This window comes from Agrilus planipennis, unplaced genomic scaffold (genome assembly GCF_000699045.2).
Source record: "Agrilus planipennis isolate EAB-ADULT unplaced genomic scaffold, Apla_2.0 scaffold105, whole genome shotgun sequence".
NCBI classification, from domain to species: Eukaryota; Metazoa; Arthropoda; class Insecta; order Coleoptera; family Buprestidae; genus Agrilus; species Agrilus planipennis.
Window position 1 is genome coordinate 581,106 of NW_020438878.1, and position 24,075 is coordinate 605,180.

General features: G+C 31.7%; 3 protein-coding genes across 3 annotated transcripts in view; all 3 read right to left on the reverse strand.

The window, feature by feature from the left end:
• LOC108737732 (transient receptor potential cation channel subfamily V member 5) overlaps positions 1–12,412 on the reverse strand; it is a 14,919-nt gene extending 2,507 nt beyond the window's left edge. Inside the window, exons 1-16 of the mRNA XM_025981451.1 lie at positions 12,114–12,412; positions 10,296–10,378; positions 10,138–10,233; positions 9,981–10,068; positions 8,785–8,961; positions 8,517–8,706; positions 7,700–7,853; positions 7,404–7,554; positions 6,107–6,210; positions 5,353–5,842; positions 4,365–4,594; positions 4,134–4,285; positions 2,614–2,723; positions 2,336–2,517; positions 1,496–1,612; positions 1,308–1,433 (exon numbers count right to left, since the gene is read on the reverse strand). Of these exons, the coding sequence (XP_025837236.1) occupies positions 1,308–1,433; positions 1,496–1,612; positions 2,336–2,517; positions 2,614–2,723; positions 4,134–4,285; positions 4,365–4,594; positions 5,353–5,842; positions 6,107–6,210; positions 7,404–7,554; positions 7,700–7,853; positions 8,517–8,706; positions 8,785–8,961; positions 9,981–10,068; positions 10,138–10,233; positions 10,296–10,378; positions 12,114–12,204 (2,541 nt within the window). The 5' untranslated portion in view covers positions 12,205–12,412. The remainder of the gene's footprint in view (positions 1–1,307; positions 1,434–1,495; positions 1,613–2,335; positions 2,518–2,613; positions 2,724–4,133; positions 4,286–4,364; positions 4,595–5,352; positions 5,843–6,106; positions 6,211–7,403; positions 7,555–7,699; positions 7,854–8,516; positions 8,707–8,784; positions 8,962–9,980; positions 10,069–10,137; positions 10,234–10,295; positions 10,379–12,113) is intronic.
• A 70-nt stretch (positions 12,413–12,482) lies between these two features.
• Positions 12,483–17,177, reverse strand: LOC108737739 (replication factor C subunit 1). The gene is made up of 12 exons (XM_018470823.1): positions 16,979–17,177; positions 16,322–16,916; positions 16,058–16,197; positions 15,873–15,996; positions 15,094–15,813; positions 14,895–15,041; positions 14,490–14,713; positions 14,093–14,439; positions 13,736–13,990; positions 13,458–13,671; positions 13,176–13,361; positions 12,483–12,745 (listed from the first exon to the last, which is right to left on the reverse strand). The coding sequence occupies exons 1-12, from the start codon at positions 16,985–16,987 to the stop codon at positions 12,650–12,652; spliced, it is 3,057 nt and encodes a 1,018-aa protein (XP_018326325.1). The 5' UTR covers positions 16,988–17,177; the 3' UTR covers positions 12,483–12,649.
• Positions 17,178–17,506: 329 nt separating this feature from the next.
• Positions 17,507–21,556, reverse strand: LOC108737740 (ankyrin-3). Its single transcript, XM_018470824.2, has 8 exons — positions 20,994–21,556; positions 20,773–20,939; positions 20,604–20,716; positions 20,397–20,542; positions 20,102–20,339; positions 19,415–19,747; positions 18,995–19,098; positions 17,507–18,324 (listed from the first exon to the last, which is right to left on the reverse strand). The coding sequence occupies exons 1-8, from the start codon at positions 21,168–21,170 to the stop codon at positions 17,557–17,559; spliced, it is 2,046 nt and encodes a 681-aa protein (XP_018326326.1). The 5' UTR covers positions 21,171–21,556; the 3' UTR covers positions 17,507–17,556.
• Positions 21,557–24,075: the final 2,519 nt, after the last annotated feature.

Sequence of the window (24,075 nt, forward strand, 5' to 3'; positions counted from 1 at the left end):
GGTATATGTCTATCTCTTAGGGATAACCCACAATAACCATTTTTATTCTTTACTTTTTATGAGAAATAATGGCTTATTTACGAAGCGATTGTAAGCAATACAGCATTAATTCTTATCCAATTAAGTACCTTAAATACATTGTGCATTTAATATAGATCAATATGGCCCTTTACAGCATGTAATTTAAATGAATATTTTTGAAGATATTACAGATTTAAACTGCAGGGGCATAACGGTTGCAGCGGTACCGGCCGGTTTGTATTGTCTAATGACAAAAAAAACTGTGAATGTAATAATAATATAAACAAAACAAAAATACATTTAGTATCAGCATTCCACCCCTGCGAAGCTGGGGCGGGTCGCTAGTTAATTATAAAAAGGAAGACGTGTATACTTGTATAGCGTACACACGCGTGGAAGTTAGACCTATTTATGTATCTTTTCAGCTTCGTGCGTAACTTCCGTTGCTTCTTAAAAGGACCTTTCAATTTTTGATAGAAAAAAGGGTGTGGGTTTCGGTCGATTATAATTAAAAGTTAAGAAAATATTTTTTGAATCATCTTGATCTATTTATGTATCTACTCCTAAAAGGACCTTTCAATTTTTGATAGAAAAAAGGGTGTGGGTTTCGGTCGATTATAATTAAAAGTTAAGAAAATATTTTTTGAATCATCTTGATCGAAAGTACAAGCGCCACAAGTACTAAAAACCTTAAAGTTTTGACTTACCTAAAATTAAAGTTCCCATCATAATCTTAAAAGTCTATGTATGTGTGTTTATGTACATAAGGCGCGAACACATGTATATGTCAATGTGAATGTTCATGACTAACATAAATACAAAATAAAGCAAGGAGTTAAGCTTTAATCTATGAAGTTAAGTTCGGATTTGCTGGATATCATTTAATTTTAAGATGCCTTTGCACGAAGTTTAAATAGGTCAAGAAACAATAAAAGCTTCTTGTTCAGATTAAATTCGGTGATGGTTTAAGGGTTTAAGCTAGATAAATAATTCCCTCCTTCTTGACAGTAACAATGCATAACAACCTACAACATACTAAAACTTATACAGAATGGTAGTTAAGTTAGGTAAGCTCAAACTACCGTAAAACGAAAACTAGAAATTTTTGCGACTTACGATCAAAGAACATTTTCTTCAGTTTTATTACAATCAACCGAAACCCACTTTCCTATCAAAAACTGCGGAGTCCTGGCAAAAAAAGGATAATTCATTCTATTAACTAATGCTTCTCCTATTTTACTATTTATTAGTTGAACTAAAAAACAGATAAATTTAAGAAAACGTACGCTTTGATTCAATCTAAGAACTAAAGCTCTCTTTCCGTCTGACATAGGCTGAGAGTATACCATGAGCTGTTTAAGTCGTTCAGCAGGACTTACACCTCTTTCAACAACAAGAACTATTCTTGCCCACTAAAAAACAATATTTCATACAGTAAAAATGACTTCTTCTATTCTGATATTCGTTATCATACCTGACGTTGCCATTCGTTTCTAGTTTCGGCTATTTTTTGGTAGGTATTACCCATCATAGCAATCAACATATTGATAAGCAGTATCGCCACAATCGCCATATACATAACGAATAACAACTAAAAGCAAACTTATGAAAATTTCAAACACCAAATAAGTATAGAATAAACAAGTTTAGTAAAACGCGAGTCGAACAACGAGTTGATATCCTTAATTGTAAAAAGTCCTTTTCAATCAAAAATGAAGTCACAAGTAGTAGCAAATTGCTACAGATGGCGTTCACCAATCACTACATCTTCTGTAGTCACTTTCAGGGTTCCGTACTTCCGAATGAAAAACGGAACCCTTATACGATCACTCGTGTGTCTGTCGGTTTATCTATCACAGTCGGTTTGCTCTGACCATAACGTAAATAAATTAATTTTGAATATGGGGGCCGTTTTTGGGGGGCTAATAGCAAGTTAAAAAAAGTTTTGCAAACTATACTATGTGACATATCAAATGAAAGGACTTGTTGTAAGGATCTCAAATATATATATTTTTTATAATATTAAAATAACGTTATTTAAGAAAATAGATTAAAATTGCTCATTCTCGCCTTATCTCCAAACTTCTGAACCTAAAATTTTGAAAAAAAATACAAAAAATAGTTTCTTACTTATAGATTACAGAAAAATTAATAAGAAGTCCATGGTGTGGACATAATGTGATAAATCATTCAACAAGATAATGTTGTGCATACAAATTTTTATTTGCAGCTTGAATGTATGGAAAAAGATTTTTTTTCAACTACAATGTTAAGTTAGTNTGTCTGTCTGTCCGTTTTTGATAATATAACTTACTTTTGCAACGTATTCGTGTTGGGTTTTTTCAAAAGCTGTATAATAATCTCCAAAGTTGGTCATAGACATTAAAAACATCGCCATAACCGACTCCGCAGGACTTGACATAGGATTTGACGCAGAATCGTCGACTTCATCAGGTGTTAAAGGATTATCGTACGATAAAAATATTATATAGAAAGCTGCAAATATTATTTTTTAATGCTAGAAGTGAAACTTTAGTATTTGCTTTATTTAACGTTATAGCATTCAATTCCAAATCTGATCTTAAATAATACCTTGTGAAAACCCCATAACAAACACCATATAAATAGTTGCAAATCGTAAAAGGTCACCCATTACCATCCTGTAAATCATTACAACGAAAGGTCCAACTGTTTTAAAACCTCTGCAAAGAATTTAATTTATTCATGATATTTTTTGTGGACGAGTCTTTAATAGGTTGGTACTTCTAACAGTACCTAGTCATAATTTCAACAAGATATTGTGATAAATTAAACTTTCATCGTAAAAATTTGGCATCAAAACCTTCTTGTAATGTAATTTATTTTATAATTAAGGAGTATTCATTACTTAGACATTCACATCAACTATTATACATATCACATCAACAAGAAATTTATAAGATTAGAACAAGACTACATCAACGATGAATTTTTTCCCTTCTGCTACTGTAACCTTAGATACAATCTTATAAACATTTTTTAAATTAGAAATTGGACAGTTTGTATACTACCTAATGTCCAGTTGGTTTACCAATTAGCCAAATAAGCATATTAACCCTAACACATGTAGGTATATATAGAAGAAAGGCTTTAAAACGTTCCGTTTGGCAGCAATAAATGTTTGATTGAACTGAATGGGATGAAATTGAAAACAGTATTCCAAAGGTATATGTATATTTTTTATAATCTAATGAGTTTTTTTGTGTAGTATGTATGCACAACGTGATTACAAAATTAATTAATGAATACTATTTAGATGATAATTAGTCATATTTCTACCAGAACTTATTCTAAATCGTATCTGAAGTTTCGTGTTCCTTATAATGTGCTTTTACATTTCTACTCTTCAACATCATAAGGTCGTCAGTCCTAAGACTGGTTGATTACGCACCTGTACTCCTTCCTATCTTCGCATTTCCCTAAAACTACACCTTACCACATCATTAACTATTGCGAATAGTAATCTAATCTAGGTGTACCTCTACCCCTTTTAACTCCTGTTTCTGCCTCTAACATGTCTCTGACTAGACCTTCATACCTGAGAAGGTGTCCTACCAACCTATCTCGCCTATTTTTTATTGATTTCCTTAGAGTCCTCTGTTCTCCTATTCTTTCAAATGCCTCTTCATTTCTAACCTCCTCTATCCACGACATCCTCATCATTCGCCTGTAACACAACATTTCGAACGCTTCTCACCTTTTCTTTTCCGTCGCGCCCACCGTCCATGTTTCGCACCCGTACAGCGCCGCACTTCAAATACACACCTTTAACAATCTTTTTCGAATTTCTAAATTAATCGTTCGCGTACATAGAAATGACTTCTTTTTAATGACGACGACTCAAGCCTGTACTATCCTCTACTTTATATCCTTACTACTCCTTCCGTTCTGACTTATCTGACTTCCTAGATACCTAAAATCAGCCACTTCTTCTTCTACTAATTATTACCGCATGTTCAACAACGGTCAAATCATCTATCATCTAACTATAACCATGACGATGCTGAGAGGTTCATAAAGATATTTAGGTATCTTCAAAATTAAATTTTTTTATAATGGTACATTGTACATACCTGCAAAAGAATAAGAAGTACGGGGCTGTAGTTAACATAATCACAACTGCAACCACATCTTCTGCCTCATCTTGACATGAAAGCCGCAGGGGTAGAATAATTTGCATAAGAATGCACGAAAACAAAAACATTACTCTTGAAGGTGCAGTCATCTTAACAGACAGATAACGTTTGTTACTGGTTTGTTTATACTTTTTGAGCAGACACAGTTGATATTTTTCACACACTCACCAAATTTTCAAAGAACATTCTCCCTCCTAAAAATCGAGCTTCTCTTATTGCTGCGACCAAATAGAGAAACGCCGAAAAAAGCATCACAGCTTCGGCAATTAATCTTATTTGAGACTCCAACGTATCGGTGTTCATTAAGCGGCATTCTTCAGTAATAGTTGACCACCACATTTTTAACTGTTTCAATTGTTTCATTTCGGGTTTCGTGTAATTGATATTTGAGAGATTTACTAAAAAGTACAAACTCCAAAATTGTAAAAATTGATAAATGTAGGTATGTCAATTTTTTATAGACTTAAAATGTTTCTCCCTTAGAAAATGTTTATAGGAAGGAAACCATATAAATCAGTTAATAAAACAGAAGCCTTTTTGTTAGAAATAGAGCTGCAATAAGTAAGGGTTGTAAACGTTTATTCTTCGAAAAACTTAGTCGATGTTTTTCAGTACTACTGTTTTTAACAAATAATTTTAAGAGGGGAAGAAATGGTAAATATGAAGTTATTTATTATATAATCACACCGATGTTTTGATTTATGGTTTTAAAGCTTCTTCAGGGCAGATTATAAAGCATCTCGGAGTTGCAGAAAGTATATATAGTGTAATTAAAAATAATATTCACAATTAAAAGAATAAATTAATTAATAAGTTATTAAATTAAAAACGCGCGCGATTACATAATAAATAAAATATTTCCATCACTCTTAAATTGCTTGATTAATCCCGTTGAAATTAAACATTGGGGGAAGAAATATGAAGGGGTAAATATGAAAAGCGTTTTTATTTTTAACCTCCCCCTAAATATTTAACAATTGTATTGGTTTCTGAAAAAATTATTGTTACACTTGTATTTCCAAATTTACTTTGTAGTTCTCTATCATTATCAACATAACAGTGATCTAGTGAAAATTAATTATTGAATGTCACAAAGTGGAAATCCTTACTATAAAGTTCCTAATAAAACAAAAAATAATTTAGTGATTGTACTTACACTTTGGTGGAGGAATTATAGTTATTCTCTCTGATTTAGGGGTAAAATTTGCTAATTGGGATAAATTATTTGTCGTAGTAAATGACTTTATAATATCAGTAAAGTTAGTACTAATATTCCAACTATCCTCAACATTTTCTGTGTCCGATAAAGGCCATCCATCGTCAGACAAACTGTAATCAGATCCATTTAAAGGATAAAAAGTTGAATTGAAAATTAACGTTGGGTTATAAGTTCCATTGGTGGAAGTATTTAACACGTTATTTGTATGATCCAATAAGTTTGTGGAATTGTTTGGTAAAGTAGTAGTTTCTGCGCTTTCTGATATATCAGGACCAGGTCTTAACGTAAAACAAACCAGTGAAACCAAAAAATAGAATAAGAACGTAAAAAATTGACGATAAAATTTGTTTTTGACAAACGTATTCCATTTGGCGTTTAACAAATCTATAACAACACCGTCCATTAGTTCCAAATGTTCATCTTTATCCTGTAAGCAATTACATATGTACATGATTAGCAACAAAGTAATCAGTGAAGCAGCTTTAGAAAAATAGTTCAAGAAGAGTTTAAAAGAATTACTACACCCTGTAGATAAATGGTTTTATAATCCCAATATAGGTAATTGTATTTAAACGAATTAAAATAATTACTTTAGTAGTGCAACAAATTAAAAATTTTGACTGTTATAAAACCATTCTTTAAGAGAAATTATACTCGCCTAAAAGTAACTATTTTTAATAATTCAATTTACCCCAAACACGACTAAATTCAAAACGGACGTTTTGATAATTTGTCCTGTTTTAATGTCAATGGTATCGATTTCTCCCAAGGGATATGCAGCACATGTAATGCTTCCTAAAATAAAAGATCGAGTTAAGACCCTGTCATTCCAACTATGTAGGTGTATTTTAAAAAGTACAAGTCGAAACTATTTTAGTAATTTTCTATGGGTAACCGAAAGATGATAATAACTAATTCGCCACAATGTTTTATTAATATAGTGTAAACTCTTTATAACGTCACTCGATTTAACGACAAACTCCTTAAAACGTCGAAATTGCTTGACTGGTTGATTTACAATGTTTTCTATACAATATTACACTCTTTATAGCGTCACGCTCGTTCTTTTTAACGACAACAATGCGGCATTATAAATCATTGAGCAGTACTTTCTAAGTTGCCGAAATAGATAAGAACTGCAGCTGTGTACGTTCTTGAAGAAGACGATCCTGTCCCTCCACCAAGCATCAAACAAGCACTTGATGCAGCGAAACTATTAAAAAAATACTTTTTATATAATCAAATTGATCCAGCAGTATCTCAAGATATGAGTAAGATACGTAACAAAATACGATTAAAATATTGGAGCAGCAAAAAACATCAGACGAAGATAACAGGCTATACGTAATGTATGAATAATAATGTTCGCGTGTAAAATGTGTACTATATTGGTAAATGCATATTATGATAGAATAGTAAAATAATATCTTTTATTTCTCGCGACGACCACTCTTTATAACGCCGAAAAATGTTCAGTCCCTTAAGTGTCGTTATTTAGAGTTTACACTGTATATGTTTTCATTTTAATTTTTCCCTTATGCATTTTCTAGAGGAAAATTTTTCAAATTCAGATCTTAATCTTTATTTTACTTTCCCGAAAATCTTGATTTAATAGATAAAAACTAATTTCGTATTTTTATGTTATGGGAGCGATAGTCTGTTTGGATTTTCCGGAAGACTATTCACATCCCATAAAATTATCGCCGACAGTGAAAGATTACACTCAACTATTTCATTTTAATTAACAATCTCACAACGACCAATATGCATAGTTACAAAATATTATATCATATTCTTTTTCTGGAACAACTGCCTGGCGTGCTGATGAGAACCAATAAGTTCGAAATCAATATCCACGCCCAGTAGTTTAAATATATTACTGACGAAGAACTTAATGTTCTTAATTTTTCTTTGTGTTTTACTTTTATTATCATTTAGTAGGTATAGATATTAATTCCTAGATGTGTGTTATTTAATAGTAGACTCACCTATCTGCCAATAAATTTCTCTTTCTAAATTAAGTATATGAAAAAACATCTCTACTTGGGCAATTTTTGCTGCCAGTGTCAATGGCGTCAGATGTAAGACATTTCTTATGCTAAGTCTTGCTCCTACTTCGTAAGCGTTGTCAAACATTTCCTTGAATTATAAAAATATATTCCAGTAAGTTTGATTTATAGTCCTTCGTTGTTTAACTATAGTATTATTGTGCAAATAATAATTAAATTGGGCAAATACTTTTTAAATGAGCTTTAACTGATCTAAAGTTTTATAAGGTACCTACCATTTTATTGTAAATTACAAGCAAATGCAAACATGTATTTCCATTGGTATCTTGAGCATCAGGATTTGCTCCTTTCGCCAGTATTAAACGAAAACATTCTTCTAATCCAAGACAAGCAGCGAAAGTTAAGGGGTATTCTCCCCAATACACATAACTATAAACATATTTTATAAAAGATTTCTTAAATTGTGAAATGTAGACGGCTGTTTTCAAATGAGAATTCAATTAAATACAGTTACGAATTGGATTGAAACTAACAGTGCAATGTTTATAATATAAAATCTATTATCGTATATATCTCGTCTGAGGCTGGCTGCTTATTTATACTGTTATGAATGTTTCCGAAGATTTCCGGAAGCTTCCCGTAAGTTCCTGTTCCGTGGCCGAGTTTTGAGACGGCGTCAAAAGTAGTACCGTATCGATCGTCCGCGGCATTAATTCATAACAATATTAAGGCTTCTGTTTTTTTTTTTAATTTAAATTAATAGATACCTATACAATATTAAACAGAAATATTTTGGATATAAATTAGATAGAACTAATCATGCTGCTTTATTTACATCGATATCTACAGCGAGCTTTCGCAGTTTCAAATGTAGGAAGCATCAACTAAGAAATCAGGGTTACAAAGTAACACTTTAAATTTTCAAACCTATTTCACTGAATTATTTACCATCAAAATTCCAATTCTCAAACATTTAATTCTTTCAATAGAATATAGTATGTCCCAATAAGAGGACTTCTAAATTGGTCAATTCTATAAACTGTAGAAATATCTGACCTAGTACCATACTTAAAATATACAGATTACTATTACCCCTTATAATTTGTCATTGGATTCACATTGACCCATTCGTGATCTAGAGAGTCAGTTCTAGAAGATTTTTGATCTTCTGGAGACATAAAACTACCAATACATCGCTCTTGATAGTTTGCTCCCGATTCTAACAGAAATTTCACCATCGCCGGATCTTCGTTTACAATTGCAATATGTAAAACATTTTCTCCTTAATAAAAAACCAATTAGGAATTTAACATTTTAATGAATAAATGCTTAAAGATCCATCTGATATGTTTTTACGTACCATAATATTCGTCACTCATATAAATGTCATTTATCAATTTGGGATAAAACTTGAGCAGTCTCTTTGCAATATCAGCATGAAGAGAAGTTGCATTAAGTAAACATAGATGCAAAATTGTTTCACCTACAGCTCCCCTTTCCTTCAACTTCCAACAGGTATGTCTATAAGCTGAGGGATCTAAAATTGTTATTATGTTACGCATCATTTGTTATAAGTGGATAACCGGCTTAACTGCTACGCGTAACAACTTTTTTACGAGTAAAATGTTAAAGTTTGCTTTCATTAGCCGTAAAAAAATGTGTTCGCTGTTACGTTAGGGATAATTTGTTACGAGTGGATATCCGGCTTAACGGCTACGCGTATCAACTTGGTAACGGGTAAAATGGAACAGTTATTTGCCTCCATTAACCGTAACACAATATGTTTTCTGTTATGTTAGAGATAATTTGTTACAACTGGATATCCGGATTAACGACTACGCGTATCAACTTGGTTACGGGTAAAATGCAACAGTCCTTTGTCTCTATTAACCATAACATAACATGTCCGGTGTTACGTTAGGGATAATTTGTTACGAGTGGATGTCCGGCTTAACGGCTACGCGTATCATCTTGGTTACGGGTAAAACGTAACAGTTTTTTGTCTCCATTAACCATAACATAACATATCCGCTGTTACGTTGAGGATAATTTGTTACAAGTAGATATACGGCTTAAAGACTAGGCATATCAACTTGGTTACGGGTAAAATGCAACAGTCCTTTGTCTCCATTAACCATAACATAACATGTCCGGTGTTACGTTAGGGATAATTTGTTACGAGTGGATGTCCGGCTTAACGACTACGCGTATCAATTTCATTACGGGTAAAATCCAACAGTTCTTTGTCTACATTAACCGTAACATAATATGTTTACTGTTACGTTAGGAATAATTTGTTACAAGTGGATATCCAGCTTAATGTTTGCGCGTATCATGTTCATTACGGATAAACGCAATAGTTTTTTGTCTCCATTAACCGTAACATGTCCGGTGTTACGTTGGGGATAATTTGTTACAAGTGGATATCTGGCTTAACGGCTATGCGTATCAACTTGGTTACAGGTAAAATGTAATCCTTTTTTGTCTCCATTAGCCGTAACATAGTATATCTTGCTTATTAAAACAATGTAATTTGGGTATATAATAAATCCTTACTTTTTTGATATTCTTCCTCAGTTACATCAGGTGCGTTTTCATCAATTTCAAAATCATCTGGATTTTCCATCGCCTTTAAAGGCGGTAGCTGTAAATATTTTCATATTTAGTATTTTAGTACAAAACCATATGCGTAAAATTTGGCAAAAACATTTACCAGTTTGTGTCGGGGCCTTTCTTTATTTCGAAGTAAGACAAGTTGCGATATTGGAATATATTTTCCCTTTCCTCTGTTATATAAAAATGGTTCAACCTTTAAAACGGTAAAAATCTATATTACTTAATAAAACTTTAAATTTTTTTAGTCAAGCCTACCTTTGTTTTAATAGCATGATCTATTTCAGCGAATTGCTTATTTTGTGTTGCTCTTTTCATCAACTCAACAAGCAATCCACCGCCTAAAGAAAGAGAAATAAGCAATATATAGATTATTCGAACCATGTTAATTGATTAATTCTTAATTACAAATATTAAAATCCATTAACCTATGTACTTTGATCAAATTTTGTGTCTATTCTTTTGTTTCAATTGAAAGTACCGGGTCTTTCGCTTGTGATAAAAGTTATACTTTATTCTTTATCTTATGGTTAATTAATTATAGAGACCCCCAAAGAAAGTTTTGCATGGGGCTGCAAACGTCTAACATCGGCCGATGGGTTCCAGCCAATTTTTATTTGCATAATATAAAATGCGTTTTTGCAAAATTGAAGGAAATGACTAATAATTTGGACTTCTTTCAAAGCAATTTTCAAATTTCAATGAGCGAAATATTTTTGTCCACAGTGGTGGAACTTATAAAAGCACAGGAACACGGAGAAAATGCAAAAACAAAATTTACCTAAATATTAAAGCGATATTTACAATTTATCCCACTAATCCGTTGCTTTGTAAGCGAAAATAATAAAAATTACAATTTGGACCCGAATGTGTACAAATAAAATCCCAGCAGAAATAAATTTACTAGGTATTTTAGTTGATATTACAAATTAAATTGAACTTTTAAAAAAACATGCCAAAATTGGAAGTATTACAAGTTACCTAATAAATTCTACTACATCAGTGTTAGATCATTTCTCATACGCCTAGAACACAGTTTTTTCTCGTCCTCGTACAGAATAAGACAGCACGTGGGTAAAAATCTGCTTTATGCACTTATTGTTGAAGTTGTAACACAAAACAGATTTTAAAGAATATATTTTTTTACAATTAGCTTGTTGATCTTTATTCACATTTTACAGTACTTTTTATTTTTTGTGCTAAAATTAAATGAAACTGAAGTCAATGTTGGTTATATGATGCATCACAATAGTCACATTAATTTTATTAAATTAATACGTAGGTACTTTAGAGTATGTGAGCAGCTATTATATTTTTCCTTTTCTATGTATCATTTTAAAACTTCATATTTCAAAACCTAGGAAGAAGGTACCTTCTAAACAAGAATAATATAATACCTAAAATCAAGAGAACCTTATTAGCTACTCGTAAATTCTAGAGCACGCACGATAGCACAAGTATTTTAGAATATTATGCAAAATAGATTCTTCATTTACAGTTTTAATCTCCTAGATCTGAAAGTGCCTAGGCCTGACAATTTACTTGAATACCGTCGAACTTTTACTGAAAATTAATTCANCTTTTTGTCTCCACTATCACTTGTTGACAGATTTCGTATTCACTCAAACCAATACGATTATGAATTTTCAAGGAAGCAAGACCATCATTAAGGCTCATTTAGCGTAATTCTTAGATAAATGTTTATTCTTCTCAGGATCGGAAATAAAAAATTATCCACAAATAGGGCAAAATCTTTTGTGATCTAGAATTTTCTCAAAATGTTGGATTCCCTCTTGATATGTAATAACCAATAAGTAAATTACAATATTAAATATCGTGCGTGAACGTCTAAATTTATTCTACGTGTTTTTTTTTTCAGTATTTGAAAGTAAAAAATAGAAAATATTATTCGAAAGATACTGTACCACAGATGTACACAGAACAAAAAAGCTGGTAAAAAATTAATTAATTTATAATTAATTCTGGCATGTAAGCGATCCGGGTCAAGAAATTATGGTCAATATTTTTATTTAGCAAATTTTGCTTATTAAAATTTTAAATCACATTTAGTCTTACCTTTTAAGTCACATAGTTTATAAATAGCTTGCATAGAAGCTCCAGCTTGCTTTTTAACTCCACTAGTAACATTGCTTTCAGTATTTCCCATTTTCCTTTATGTGTTTATTGCTTATTTGTTTATTAAGTTACCTTTATTTTAACTGTTTGCCTATTTACGTATATATTTATTTGCCTAATTATGAGTTAATTTATACTCCTATAAATTTATTAATTTACTTCTTTACGTATTTTTTTACTGGCTTATTTGTTTAAATTGTGTCACCACATTAATATTTCTTTTTATATTGGGCTGCATTTTATTACACATAATATTGATCAAACTTTTACAACAGTTACAGCTGCTTGTTAATCAATAAGACTCGAAAATGTAAAAAAGATAGTATATTAAGTGATGTAATAAGTATAATGATTATGACAAAAAATACAAAAGTAATGCTTAATAATTAATAAAGAATAGTAACGTTACAATAGTAACAACAATCATGCAAAATCGTAAAGATAATATTAGTAACAAAATTTTTCATTTTTCCCCCTCATTTTTTCTTTTTCCCTTTTCCACCGCCCTTGCTAGTGCCGCTGCTTGATGCTTCATCTTTCTTTTTAACAACTTTTTGGGTCGCCTTCTTCACCTATAACAAAATAAAACAATTTTTCAAATTCCATTTGGAAAAAATTGAGAAATATGGTTAGTTGAAGAGATTATAGATCCTCCTCTCGAATTGGTGGTGGGAAGAGGTGAAGGGGTATGAAAGCCTTGTAACAAGTATTTGTAAGTGGGAGGAATCGTAACGCGCAAAAGTTGGAAATGATAATTGAAAATCACAATTGTGTATATGAAGGGGATGATCTTGTAGACAACCAAAGTGTCTTTAGGTTGGACCATAGGGATGGATTATCATTTTCAATTTTTACTTTCATATCTTGCGACTTCACGTCTCAGCCCCTACTTACAAATACTTATTTAGTATTTGAAAAAGCCATCCTCTTACCCCTTTTTTACTTCCCCCACCCCGCAAACTTATCCTTGCCCCTTCACCCGTCATTACCCAATAATCTTACTTTAATATTTGAATCCTTAGTAACATCATCTTCGCCTTCATCGTCATCATCTTCCACAAATTCGTCCTCACCATTCAGTAAATCTTCAGAATATGCTACTCCCCTTTTTTTAACACTTGCAGAAGTTGCAGCATAAGGAAGTACAACACCTTCCTTTTTAAATTGCCTTGTAAAAGCGGCTTTCACCTATAAAAAAGTAATCATATATTCTCTTAGAGCTATATATATAAACTTAGTGATCTCAAGTATTCAATAAAATGATATTTTATTGGTCAGATTTACTTTTGAGTTCAACTGGTTTGAAGGGTCTGTACTTCCATGCCAATGAGCCAATTCCAAAATTCCATCCAAATCATCCCTCGAAAGCTTATAAGCATGCATGATGTCTATTGCTTCCTGAATACCATCCATCCCCTTTTTTATCAGTGGTTCAAGGATTCTATTCCTTAAGTGGGAAGCATAATCCAAATTAAAAGACAAACGAGAAGCAGATGTACTAAAAAGTAAAAAAAAAAATAAACTGTTATATAATTGCTTCGAAGCATTTAAAGTAATAAAACCTTGTCCGCATATGCGCTTGGATTTCAGTTGCAATTCTTTGAAATTTATTTCGTTTGGAATTTTTTCCTAGCCAACTCGGAAAATTTATTTGAGCCCCTAATTGTCCTCCCATATAAGTACCTGGAATGACAGCAACAAACATCGACTCTACTTCAAGTAGTGACCAGTTGTTATCACTTCTAATTTTCTTGTCAAGAAGATCCGCAAAACTTAACGAATCTGCTGTTTTTGACGCCCTTAGTATCCACCTTTTCCTGAATATTTAAATAAAACATAGACATACATAATTTTTGGAAACAATACTCAAACAAATAAACGCCACAGCAAAAAAGTCTAGCAATTTGATTAGTTTGTACCTTAGGTTAAGTGGAACTATTTGAAGGTAATTTTCTTGTACAAAAAGAGGCGCCATACTATAGTCGTAAAAAAATAATCTGCCTCTCTCTGTAACTGACATCATTTCATGATCTCTTTTATTAAATATTTTTTTACAAACATCCCATGGACCCAAAATCGTGTCTTTTTTGGCAAGGGTTGCTTCTTTTTTTGCTATTTCTACTGACAAACTTTTTTCTCCTGCAACCCACATTGCCAAATTATTCAGACACTGTCTTATATCCATTCCAGCCCCAGTTATTATTTCATTCAAAGCATTTGGGGAAACATTTAAGTTTTCTCTAAAGCACACTGTCATAAGAAATGCCTAAAACAAATCGTATATTACAATAAAACTATTTTTATTGAATTTTTTACCCTTATTTGTTCCAATCTGGGTCTATGGAATCTCAGGTCGAAGCAATAATTGGCCAAAGATCGAATTTTTTGGTGGTTGCGGTCATTACACATGCAAATTATAGGGATATGGGTGTTTTTAATCAAATTTACGAGTTCTTGTATTCCTCCCCTGTCCTCATTGCCGGCCATTCCATCCACTTCGTCCATTAACAGTACTCTTTTTGATGTTGGCTGAGAACCATCTACAAAAAAATAATAATGATCAACATAAAGTTATTTTATCATTTACCTCATAGGTCTCATTTTTATTTCTTATGATCTGTAGCTCCCTAAGCATTTCATCTATGTTTACCCGGTTATGACCTTTACATTCCAAATTAACTTAATTGATAACAATTATTTGTTTAATTTAGCTTATATTACCTTTAACAAAACCAGCTATTGTTTTTGTACTGAGCAACTGGGAGACTTCTTCATGTAACAACTTTTTATTTCTTGTATCTGATGCATTAAATTCAACAACATCAAAGCCCAATTCCTTCGCAACTAAGGTTGCTGTGGTGGTTTTACCTAAATTGTGTTATTTAGCAAAATTCTAAAACTACTTTCTATATATTATTACCAACGCCTGGAGGACCGCTTAATAGGGCTGCTTTGAAAGAAGCCCCCGGTTCATTCCTGCTCGTAGCTTTTACATTTCTAGATTTATTTTGACAGTGTTGATTGTTTGTATGCCAATTTTGCAGCCATGTCATAAGTTTCTTTAGATTACTATGATCTCCTTGTTGGCCAACAACAACTTTTGCATTTAGTGGCTTATACTTTTCTGTTAATAGTAATGTCTCATATTCAGGTGAGGCTTTAGATAACTCAATCTGGTCATCATTTTGGTCCAGATAAGCTTCTTCTTTTATTAATTTTTCGTTTGATCCTTCCTTATCTGAATGGTCTTTTTTGGGAGTTAAACATCGTTTCATCTTTGGAAATTTATCTGCTTCAGTTGTTTCTTTCATTACCTCCTCTTCAATCAATGACTCCTTAGTTGAATGGTCCTTTTCAAGAGTTTTAAATACTATTTTTCTCTCTGGCAAATCACTTTTTTCTTTATTAAGCTGTTTAGGAGACCCGTCTTCCTTGGGAGACTTTGTACTACTTTGTCCTTCTTCTTCTATGTTTTGTAAATCTTCTGATTCACTGGTGGTGTAAGTAGGTTTCATTCCAGACTTAATTTGAATTAAGTTCAGAAGGTCATCCTCTGATATGATGGGAATACCATAACTTCTTGCCTTCTCCAATTTTGCAGGGCCTGGTACGTCACCCATAACAACATAATTTACTTTTTCTATAAAACATATAATAATTATAGATGTGTCTTTGAAACAAACCGTTAGAGGTATTTACTTGAAACTGCATGTACAACTCGTCCTCCATGCTCTTTTATCAATTCTTCAAATTCGTAGCTTTCCAATGAGTCTAAAACACCTGTTCGTAGGAAGCACAAGTTTCTTAAGCAATCTGGTTTACCCTGTGCAATAAAATTTAGAGTCATAAACCTACAATACATGTGAAACATTGACTTTAGTTACTTTTGGTAATTCTTTACTGCCATGATGTGGAGGACCTCCTCGATGCAAATAATTTTGATACGAGACAGCAGAATGGACTTTTCTGTCATACCGATCTTGATCTGTTTCCACATGGGTATTTTTGAAAGGGGATTTTTTTGCTACAATAATTTTATATTAAATGTTACTTTCTAACCAATAGACAACAGTAATAATATTCAAATATTCAAAATGTTAAACATAGTTTTTTGATACCCCTTGTATTTTCTGGAGAATATGACTCACGTTTAGCTGGTGATTTCTTTCTTTTCCCAGGTGTTTTTATATCTTTCTCATCTTTGTCTATCTTTAAATTTCCAGTTGTTAATTCCTCCTGAGTTTTATTGAATTCTAACTCAATTGTTTTGTCCAGTTCATCAACATTATTCAATAAGAAGTCTTCATCAAGTTCCAACAGAGACTTCTCAAAATCTTCATCATTATGAATACCAACTTCTGTTTTTAATTTTTTCTTGGGTGTCTTTTTAGATTGAGAAACATTAGCAGCAATTTCCTCCTCATTTTTTGGTTTTATTTTGACCTCAGATTGCTTAACAGGAGTACTACCTAATATATCTTCTACATTTACCTTTTTCAACTCTATCCCAGGATTGTCATTGGCTGTCTTAGACCTTTTTGTGTTCTTTTTACTTTCACGATCTGAGTCAGAATCGCTAAGGATTACTTTTCGTTTTTTAAGATTGGTTAATTTAACTTTGACTTTTGCAGGTGTTTCAGATATAACATCTTCATCACTGGAGACTTCTATTGGTATCTTTGGTTTTGCCTTTACCGCTGACTTTGATTTAGATGCCGCTGCATTAAAGTAGGATCGTATATCCTGCAAATAAAGTACTAACGTTATTACTTGACTAACGAAAGGCAATACAATATAATCATTACGTATGGCATGGCGTACAACTTCAGCGTATTAATAGGTCATTTCAAAAGCTTTCAAAGGATTTATATTAACTTTCCGTTTTATATGTTATAATGCATGTTTCACTTATCATTTTTACCATATTTTACGATTAATTTGATTTTACTTTTCTGCGTCTTTGGAAACACGTTAAAATCATAGAGAATCTATAATTATAAATAAGAAACATAGATATGAGGTCAAAATAATTTTTGGTGTCAAAGGTTGTCAAATTTTTTTTGGCAGGCAAATTCAAATTACATTTTTGTAAAAGTTTTATGTACCCACATCTCTTTTAAAAAGCTCCATTGTTTTAAATATTCTTTTAGATTTGCCTTTCACCTCCTCTTGTTAATTATTGTACTTCTGTTACTATTTATTGAGAACTTCCCTGAAAGCTATGTACAAATATTGCTTTTCCATTTTTTTTTTTTTGAGGTACGAAAACCAAAAAATAAAAAAGTTAATTTATAAACGATTCATTTATTTAATATAATAATAATAATAACAATAATTTTAACATACGTGTAACTTTGTACTTTAAACAAAAATTATTTACAATTCATGGTTCAAAATTTAAAAGGTAGTCTTTGAGAGGATTAGGGAGGTTCAGCTTGTTTATATAGAGTCCCGGACGACGGCCCAGACAGTTGTGTATTTTCACTCGACATATCTGTTTCAAAGTTCTTGGTCTTTTGAACAGGTCTCGAATGATAAAGGTCAAGGGTTCCGTGGTCTTCCCTGGTACCAAACTGAGCTGTTGGGTGTGCAAAATTTTCAGGCATTCGAATAGCGGTTTATGTTGCATTACAAGGTAGAAAAGCATAATTATTTTGGCGAATGACATATTAGGATCTGTGATAATGTTCTCTTTCCGCGATACCAACATAATGTAATAGTAGAGGATGTAATTTTTGGTCTTCCATAATGATTGGGACCGTTGTAACGAGTATTTATTGATTGCTTCTGACATGTTGAGACTCAGATCGGGATTGGCACCATACTGAATAAGTGTAAGGGTCAAATCGTACACATAATGGATGTCTTTGCAATCGCGAACGTTCTGTATCATGTCCATGCACGACTGCAAGATGTGCTGTGTTCTGCTGCTAACTCGAACGTTCGGGTCGAGACCATGGGTGAGCAGCAATATTAAAAGATTCTGAATGAATTCGAAATTCAACTGCTTTTGAACGTCACAGTTAAGTGTAATATTTTCCGACACTGTAAATACCAGAACGTGCAACGGCGTCAAGTTTATAAGTCTGTAGCTACAATTCGGGTTCGCTCCATACTTCAAAAGTATTCTTATGCAGTTTAAATAGCAAACCTGCAAATACACCAAACAATGATATTAACTGCGGTGGTAACAGTAATAACTTGAAAAACTTAATAATTTCCCTAATCATCAAATATACTAACTGTGTGTCAATTCTTTAATAGAAAAAATCCTAATTTTTCTCTGACCATAAGCACCATTTTACTTGATCACTGCCAAAATGAAAAAACTTTAATAATTCCATTTTTGAAGTTATACTTCTTTTGGGACGTCGATAGTAAAATTGTCGCATGAAACCGAAGTTGTGTGCGCATAGCAAACGAAAAATCGACAACAAGAAGCTAGCAACGTCACTGGTATCTCCGAAATTGGCGATTGCCACTGTTCGTTGATTAGGGTGAGCCCAGTCAGTAGGGCAATATTATTTACGCAAATAATTGAATATGATTTTTAAATAAATATATGATTATTAATTATTAGTTATGCCCAAAACACATAACTTCTAAATAAATACATACACTATTTTATTAGAAGCTTTCAACTTAAATTAAAATGAAAGGAGTTATTACCAAATTGCAAATCGATATTATTAAACATTCGCGAAGCAATCAAATGTACCACATGGGGTCCATTTTAACTTGTTTGTAAAGGAATCGTAAATACGTGTAAATGTTAGTAGAAAAGTAAAATACTTTGCCTGCACATTGATAAATTAAGTTACCTTCATATTGTGTGTAAAATGATGCAGCGGGTCCTTATTGATGAGTGGTACTAAACAAATCATAATTGGGACCGATCCATCGCGACCGACCATATTAGGTTCTCCTACAATCGTAAATTAATTAATATTAACACCTAAAATATTTTTTAAATCATCATGCAATAGAAAATACTTTGTAAGCAATAAATGATATGAAATGTAAATATAAAATTAAATACACACACATGAATTTTATTTACATTTTTATTAGCATTAAACATCGAAAATATTCACTTTTAACATTTCCTTTACTACTCTAATCATATATTGGGGGAACTCTCGGCAAAAGAATAAAATAAAATTGAAAACTTTTGAAGTTATATGGAGTGATTTTGGAAATGTAAAAAATGTGAAGATGAAAAAGATTCCTTTTTAAGTTACCTCCTTCATGCAGTAACATGTTCAGAAGCTCGTAACATGTGTCCCAATCCCTTACGTGCCTCAGCACACACGCTAGCGCCGAATTTCCCGCGTGATTTATAGATTGTCGTGCTCCTGATTGTATCAAATATCGCACAAGGTGCAGCACATCCCATTTATTCCACTTTTCATAGCCGTATCTCGCCTCTTCAAGTGCGTAACGAACTATTAGTGCATGCAATGGGGTATTACCCAAGGTGTCTGGAGTATTAATTAATTCTTTGCAACCGTGATCTAACAGGATTCGTATGGTGGATATCGTGTCTTCGGCAGATTTATGTGCAACTAAAAGAACTACACACAGTAGTTTATTAGTTTCGCAAAAGTGATTACTCATTATTTACTTACTTATTCAGAAAGCTCAAATATGTCTAAAACAGCTTATAATTAACTTCAAAAAACATTAAACAATTAGACTTAAGTAAAAATGGTGGTAACAATCTTAAATTTAAAGAATCCACAAAAACCTCCACAATTGTAGTTTTACTTGTTTCTTTAAATTTGAAATTGATATCACCACTTCTGCTTAGTTACAGTTCCACCTTAAGAACTTTAGATATCTTTTATAATCATAATTTCATATTACAAAAACTTTACTCATTTTAGAACAGTTTGTGTGCATACTACCTTTAAGTATGTGATGCTTACCTACATGCAAGAGAGTCATTTGCTGTGTACATGTCCGTACTGTTGTATCTGCACCTGCACTTATTAATAATTCTAAAAATTTACTGTCATGTAGTACTGCATGGTGAATTGGATAATACTCGTCTTTAAGAATGTGAATTTCATCTGCTCTAACTGTAACTAAAAATTGTGTGCATCTCCATGCACCTCTTTCACATGCAGAATGTAATAAAGGCTTTCTACTTCGAAATATTCCATTCTAAAATTTGATAAACAGTTATAATCTGAATGCACTTGGTAATTGATAATTTATTACCCAGGGATCTTCACTTCGTTGAGCTAACATTGTTAGAATATTTACTTGATCTCCATCAAGGGCGTAATAAATGGCAGACTGCAGCTTACTGGGTGTCCTGTCTCTATCCCTTTCTATACAATTTTCATCTTGTTGAATATTGCTTGCTGTAATACAATTGGCATTGTATGATAAAAACATTTATATCTCTTACTTTATTTTTCTTACAATATTTTCCCCTCTCTTCACAATTACTACTATGGGGCCCTGGCCAGCACATGCGAGCTTCCACATCAACCTTGGCCCCATGTTTTAGTAATAGTTCGACACATTCGTCATAACTACAAATAATCCATATTAAAACAAAGGTAGTACTATATTTTACAGATTGTGTTACCCTTTAAGGCATGCTATATGTAATGGAAGGCTACAAGGACATCTGTTTATATCATTTGCATTATGTCTTTGTAAAAGCCATCTAACTAATTCAACATTATTTGCTCCTACACATATTTGCAACAAATTATACCCTGAATCATTATGAACTGTCAGAATGTTCTCATTCTAAAAGTTTTCATTTTACTTGTAGCACCAAATACTGGTGACAATGCTACTTACCTTTGGAATTTGCTGAAATAGGCCCTCTAATCTCTGAACACTGATTTTTGGATTGGCTCTGAGGGCATCAAATACAGTCTGAATTTTTTGTTTAGTCGATTCTGTGACTTTATGACCATGCCCCGTTGATAACAACGCACTTCCTGATTGAAACACTTGACTCACAGATCCTCCCATTTTAAAAGCCTTGTTTGTGCATCAGAGTATGTTGCCCAAATTGATAATTTTAAATATCATTCAGGATGCAACATAATTTTCTGATATGCATTAATATATTGGAAATAAACATTGTAATTATGAAACTTATCCTATTATTCCATAAACGTCAAGTGCAAAGAAGGTTATGCATTTGTGGATGTGGAAATGTTTTTTAGTCGTCAAAACTGGAAGAATTGTGGACGACATGTATTACTACATTAGATTACATAGATACTAATTTATTTAAAATTTGAATATTAATTTTATAAACTGCGCACTACACTTAAATTATAATCAATACACAAGCATCTACTTTCAACACATTTTATAAAGCTGACACTGACAGTTACCATTACCAACATAGGTTGACAAGTTTGACACAACATAAGGTATGCACATGATATGCACTAGATCATGAAGGGTTGTATAATCTCTTGCAAAAGATAGAATTATAAAAGTAAAGAAAACCAATTTTTTATAAAATTCTCATATTGTTCATTTATGTACCTTAACTGAAGAGCATATTTCACGTTAAAAATTAATTTCAATTTAAAATGATTATATTTTGTTTCTTTCTATGATTCTTAGTAGGTACTGCAATTTTGAAATAAACACCCTGTACAATACGGCGCCTAACACATCTTAAATTATGTCGAGATAATTTTTAAAATATAAATAATGAAGACGTGAAAACTCTATGTAATCATATTAATTATTGTAATTTAGATGAAAACGCAGATGAGAAAAATTCTTATATAGGTTCAGAAATGTTTTATTTAAAAAACTGTACGTATACAAATTTCGCCTCATTAAGTACTTATTCAGTTAAATACTCGTGAAGATTTTTCCTAATGTACTTAGAGTTTTTTCAATATAACATTTGTCAACCTATCAAAAACTTCTCGTCTAAGTTTTCATAATCTTATTTATTTTTATTTNTATAAGGTATATTTTAAAATTTTAACAATTTTTACGCGAAAGGAATAATGATCAATAATCTAATGTATGATAAATGGGTTTCAGTATAAAAACAGAAAACCAACGATTATTAAAAATTTACATAAAATTTCCTGTTGAGAATTCACTCATCAATATCTTATTCACTTTAATGGTAATTTAATTTATTTACTAATTTTACCTTTCCATTTAAAGATTATTTACAATTCATGTTCTTAGAAAGACAAATGAATGTAATTAATTAAAAAAAATACTAGTGACCTGACTAAACGTTTGGTAGAATATTACAATAAAAAATACTTGAAAGGATCTACCAATTTTGAATCTAAAAAATTCTAAAATTAGAATGACATGATTGTGAAATATGTTTCATTATCAACTTTTAATTCGACTAACAGATACCTATATTGTTTTTCATTCAAATTTTGAGGATTGTTTTTCTTGTAATTTTAGAAATGAATTTATTTCAAGACACAATATCCTTCTTACTGCAATCTGAATCTTCAGCTATATGTACAAATTTCTAATTTATTTAATTTGCTTTGTTATAAAATTCAAAAACACTCCACAAATTTTTATTCAACGTATTTCACAAAAAGCACTAGACAAAGTTTCTAGATTATATACTCGATATAATTTTATTAAACATTTTGCATATCTTTTGAAATTTCTATTTAGCCGTTCTATTTTACATGTCTATCTTAGTGTTTTTATATATACACATATAGTATTTACAAGGAGCTTAAGTTATTTTTTACAAAAATCAAGCAAACTTTTGAATCAATAAAATTTTTGACTTCCTCTCAAGCTTCGTATTTCTTTTCAACGTCCTTTCTATGCGTTTAATTCTACTATCTTACACTTTAACACTTTCCTTTATATCCACATTCCCTTGTAATCCCGTAATAATTTAATTTTTTATACCTATTAGGATTTAGAGTGTCATAATTTTAAAATAAAATGAATGCTAGCCTACGAGAGAATAAGTTTTCAATTCCGAACAGTGAATCGGAGGAGGTTCGTCGCTTAGCGCACTGTTGATGTCTCTTAGAAAATCGCCGTTACTTTCTCAATAATAACGAATCTGCAAAGTTTAAACCCGAAAAATAGCAAACAAAAGTTTCTTTTATTTGTACTTTAAAACCTCAAAGGCTATAGCATATCGCTGGTGACCCAAAATGCATTTAAAATTACCTATTGAAATTAATATATATAATTCATTGCACATTTTTAAAACTGTCTACATATTTTATTTGTAAATTTTAAATTATTTCAAATACTTACTGTGTTGTTTTACCATTTATTTTTTCTTAACTGTACAATTGTAATACATTTAATCTAGCAAAAAAGTCAATTTGAGATCTTGTAATTTTCAATTGGCTCTAATTACAACGTAAACAGTTTCTATTACGGTTTAACCAATAATTACAGAAGAAGCTGCAATTTAAGTTCTTTATTTGTTTAAACTAACACTTTAGTTGTGATAAAGTAAGAATTCCTGTTGTTTTATTGCAATTTTCTCAGAAATGTATTTGCTAAGATCAATTGCTTTAAACTGTAGCCCGCAGTTTTTACTTTTAAAATTCTATTTACATTTAGGCTAATGAAAATATAAAAACTTCAAGAATTTATAACTACATACAGTACGATCAATTTAACGTATTATATTAGATGGTAAAAACTACAGAACAAATTATTCTTAACTGTGTTTTTGTCCATGATGGTTATACACAGATACAAACCTACGGTACAACTTATTACATAGGTATATGGTAATTTCTGTGAAAAGCTTTCAGTTTATAAACTACAATCGGCTATGAAAAAGCGATTCCATCTTACTAACACTCGTTTATGAACGAATAAAGTTTTTTTTTCGAACTTTAGGTCTAGAATTATTACTCACACTAGATATACACAAACACTTTGT

Bases quoted from the DNA above. Each gene is read 5' to 3' on its own strand.
- LOC108737739 (XM_018470823.1), bottom strand. The intron at 15,997-16,057 runs GTAACTAAAGTC...TTTATTGCACAG, and splicing joins GCAGTAAAGAATTACCAAAA to GGTAAACCAGATTGCTTAAG. The intron at 14,714-14,894 runs GTAATATAAGCT...ATTTTTTTGTAG, and splicing joins AATAGCTGGTTTTGTTAAAG to ATGGTTCTCAGCCAACATCA.
- LOC108737740 (XM_018470824.2), bottom strand. From the start codon at position 21,170: ATGGGAGGATCTGTGAGTCAAGTGTTTCAATCAGGAAGTGCGTTGTTA. The intron at 20,340-20,396 runs GTAATAAATTAT...ATCAAATTTTAG, and splicing joins AACGAAGTGAAGATCCCTGG to AATGGAATATTTCGAAGTAG. The intron at 19,748-20,101 runs GTAAGCATCACA...TACTGTGTGTAG, and splicing joins AATGACTCTCTTGCATGTAG to TTCTTTTAGTTGCACATAAA.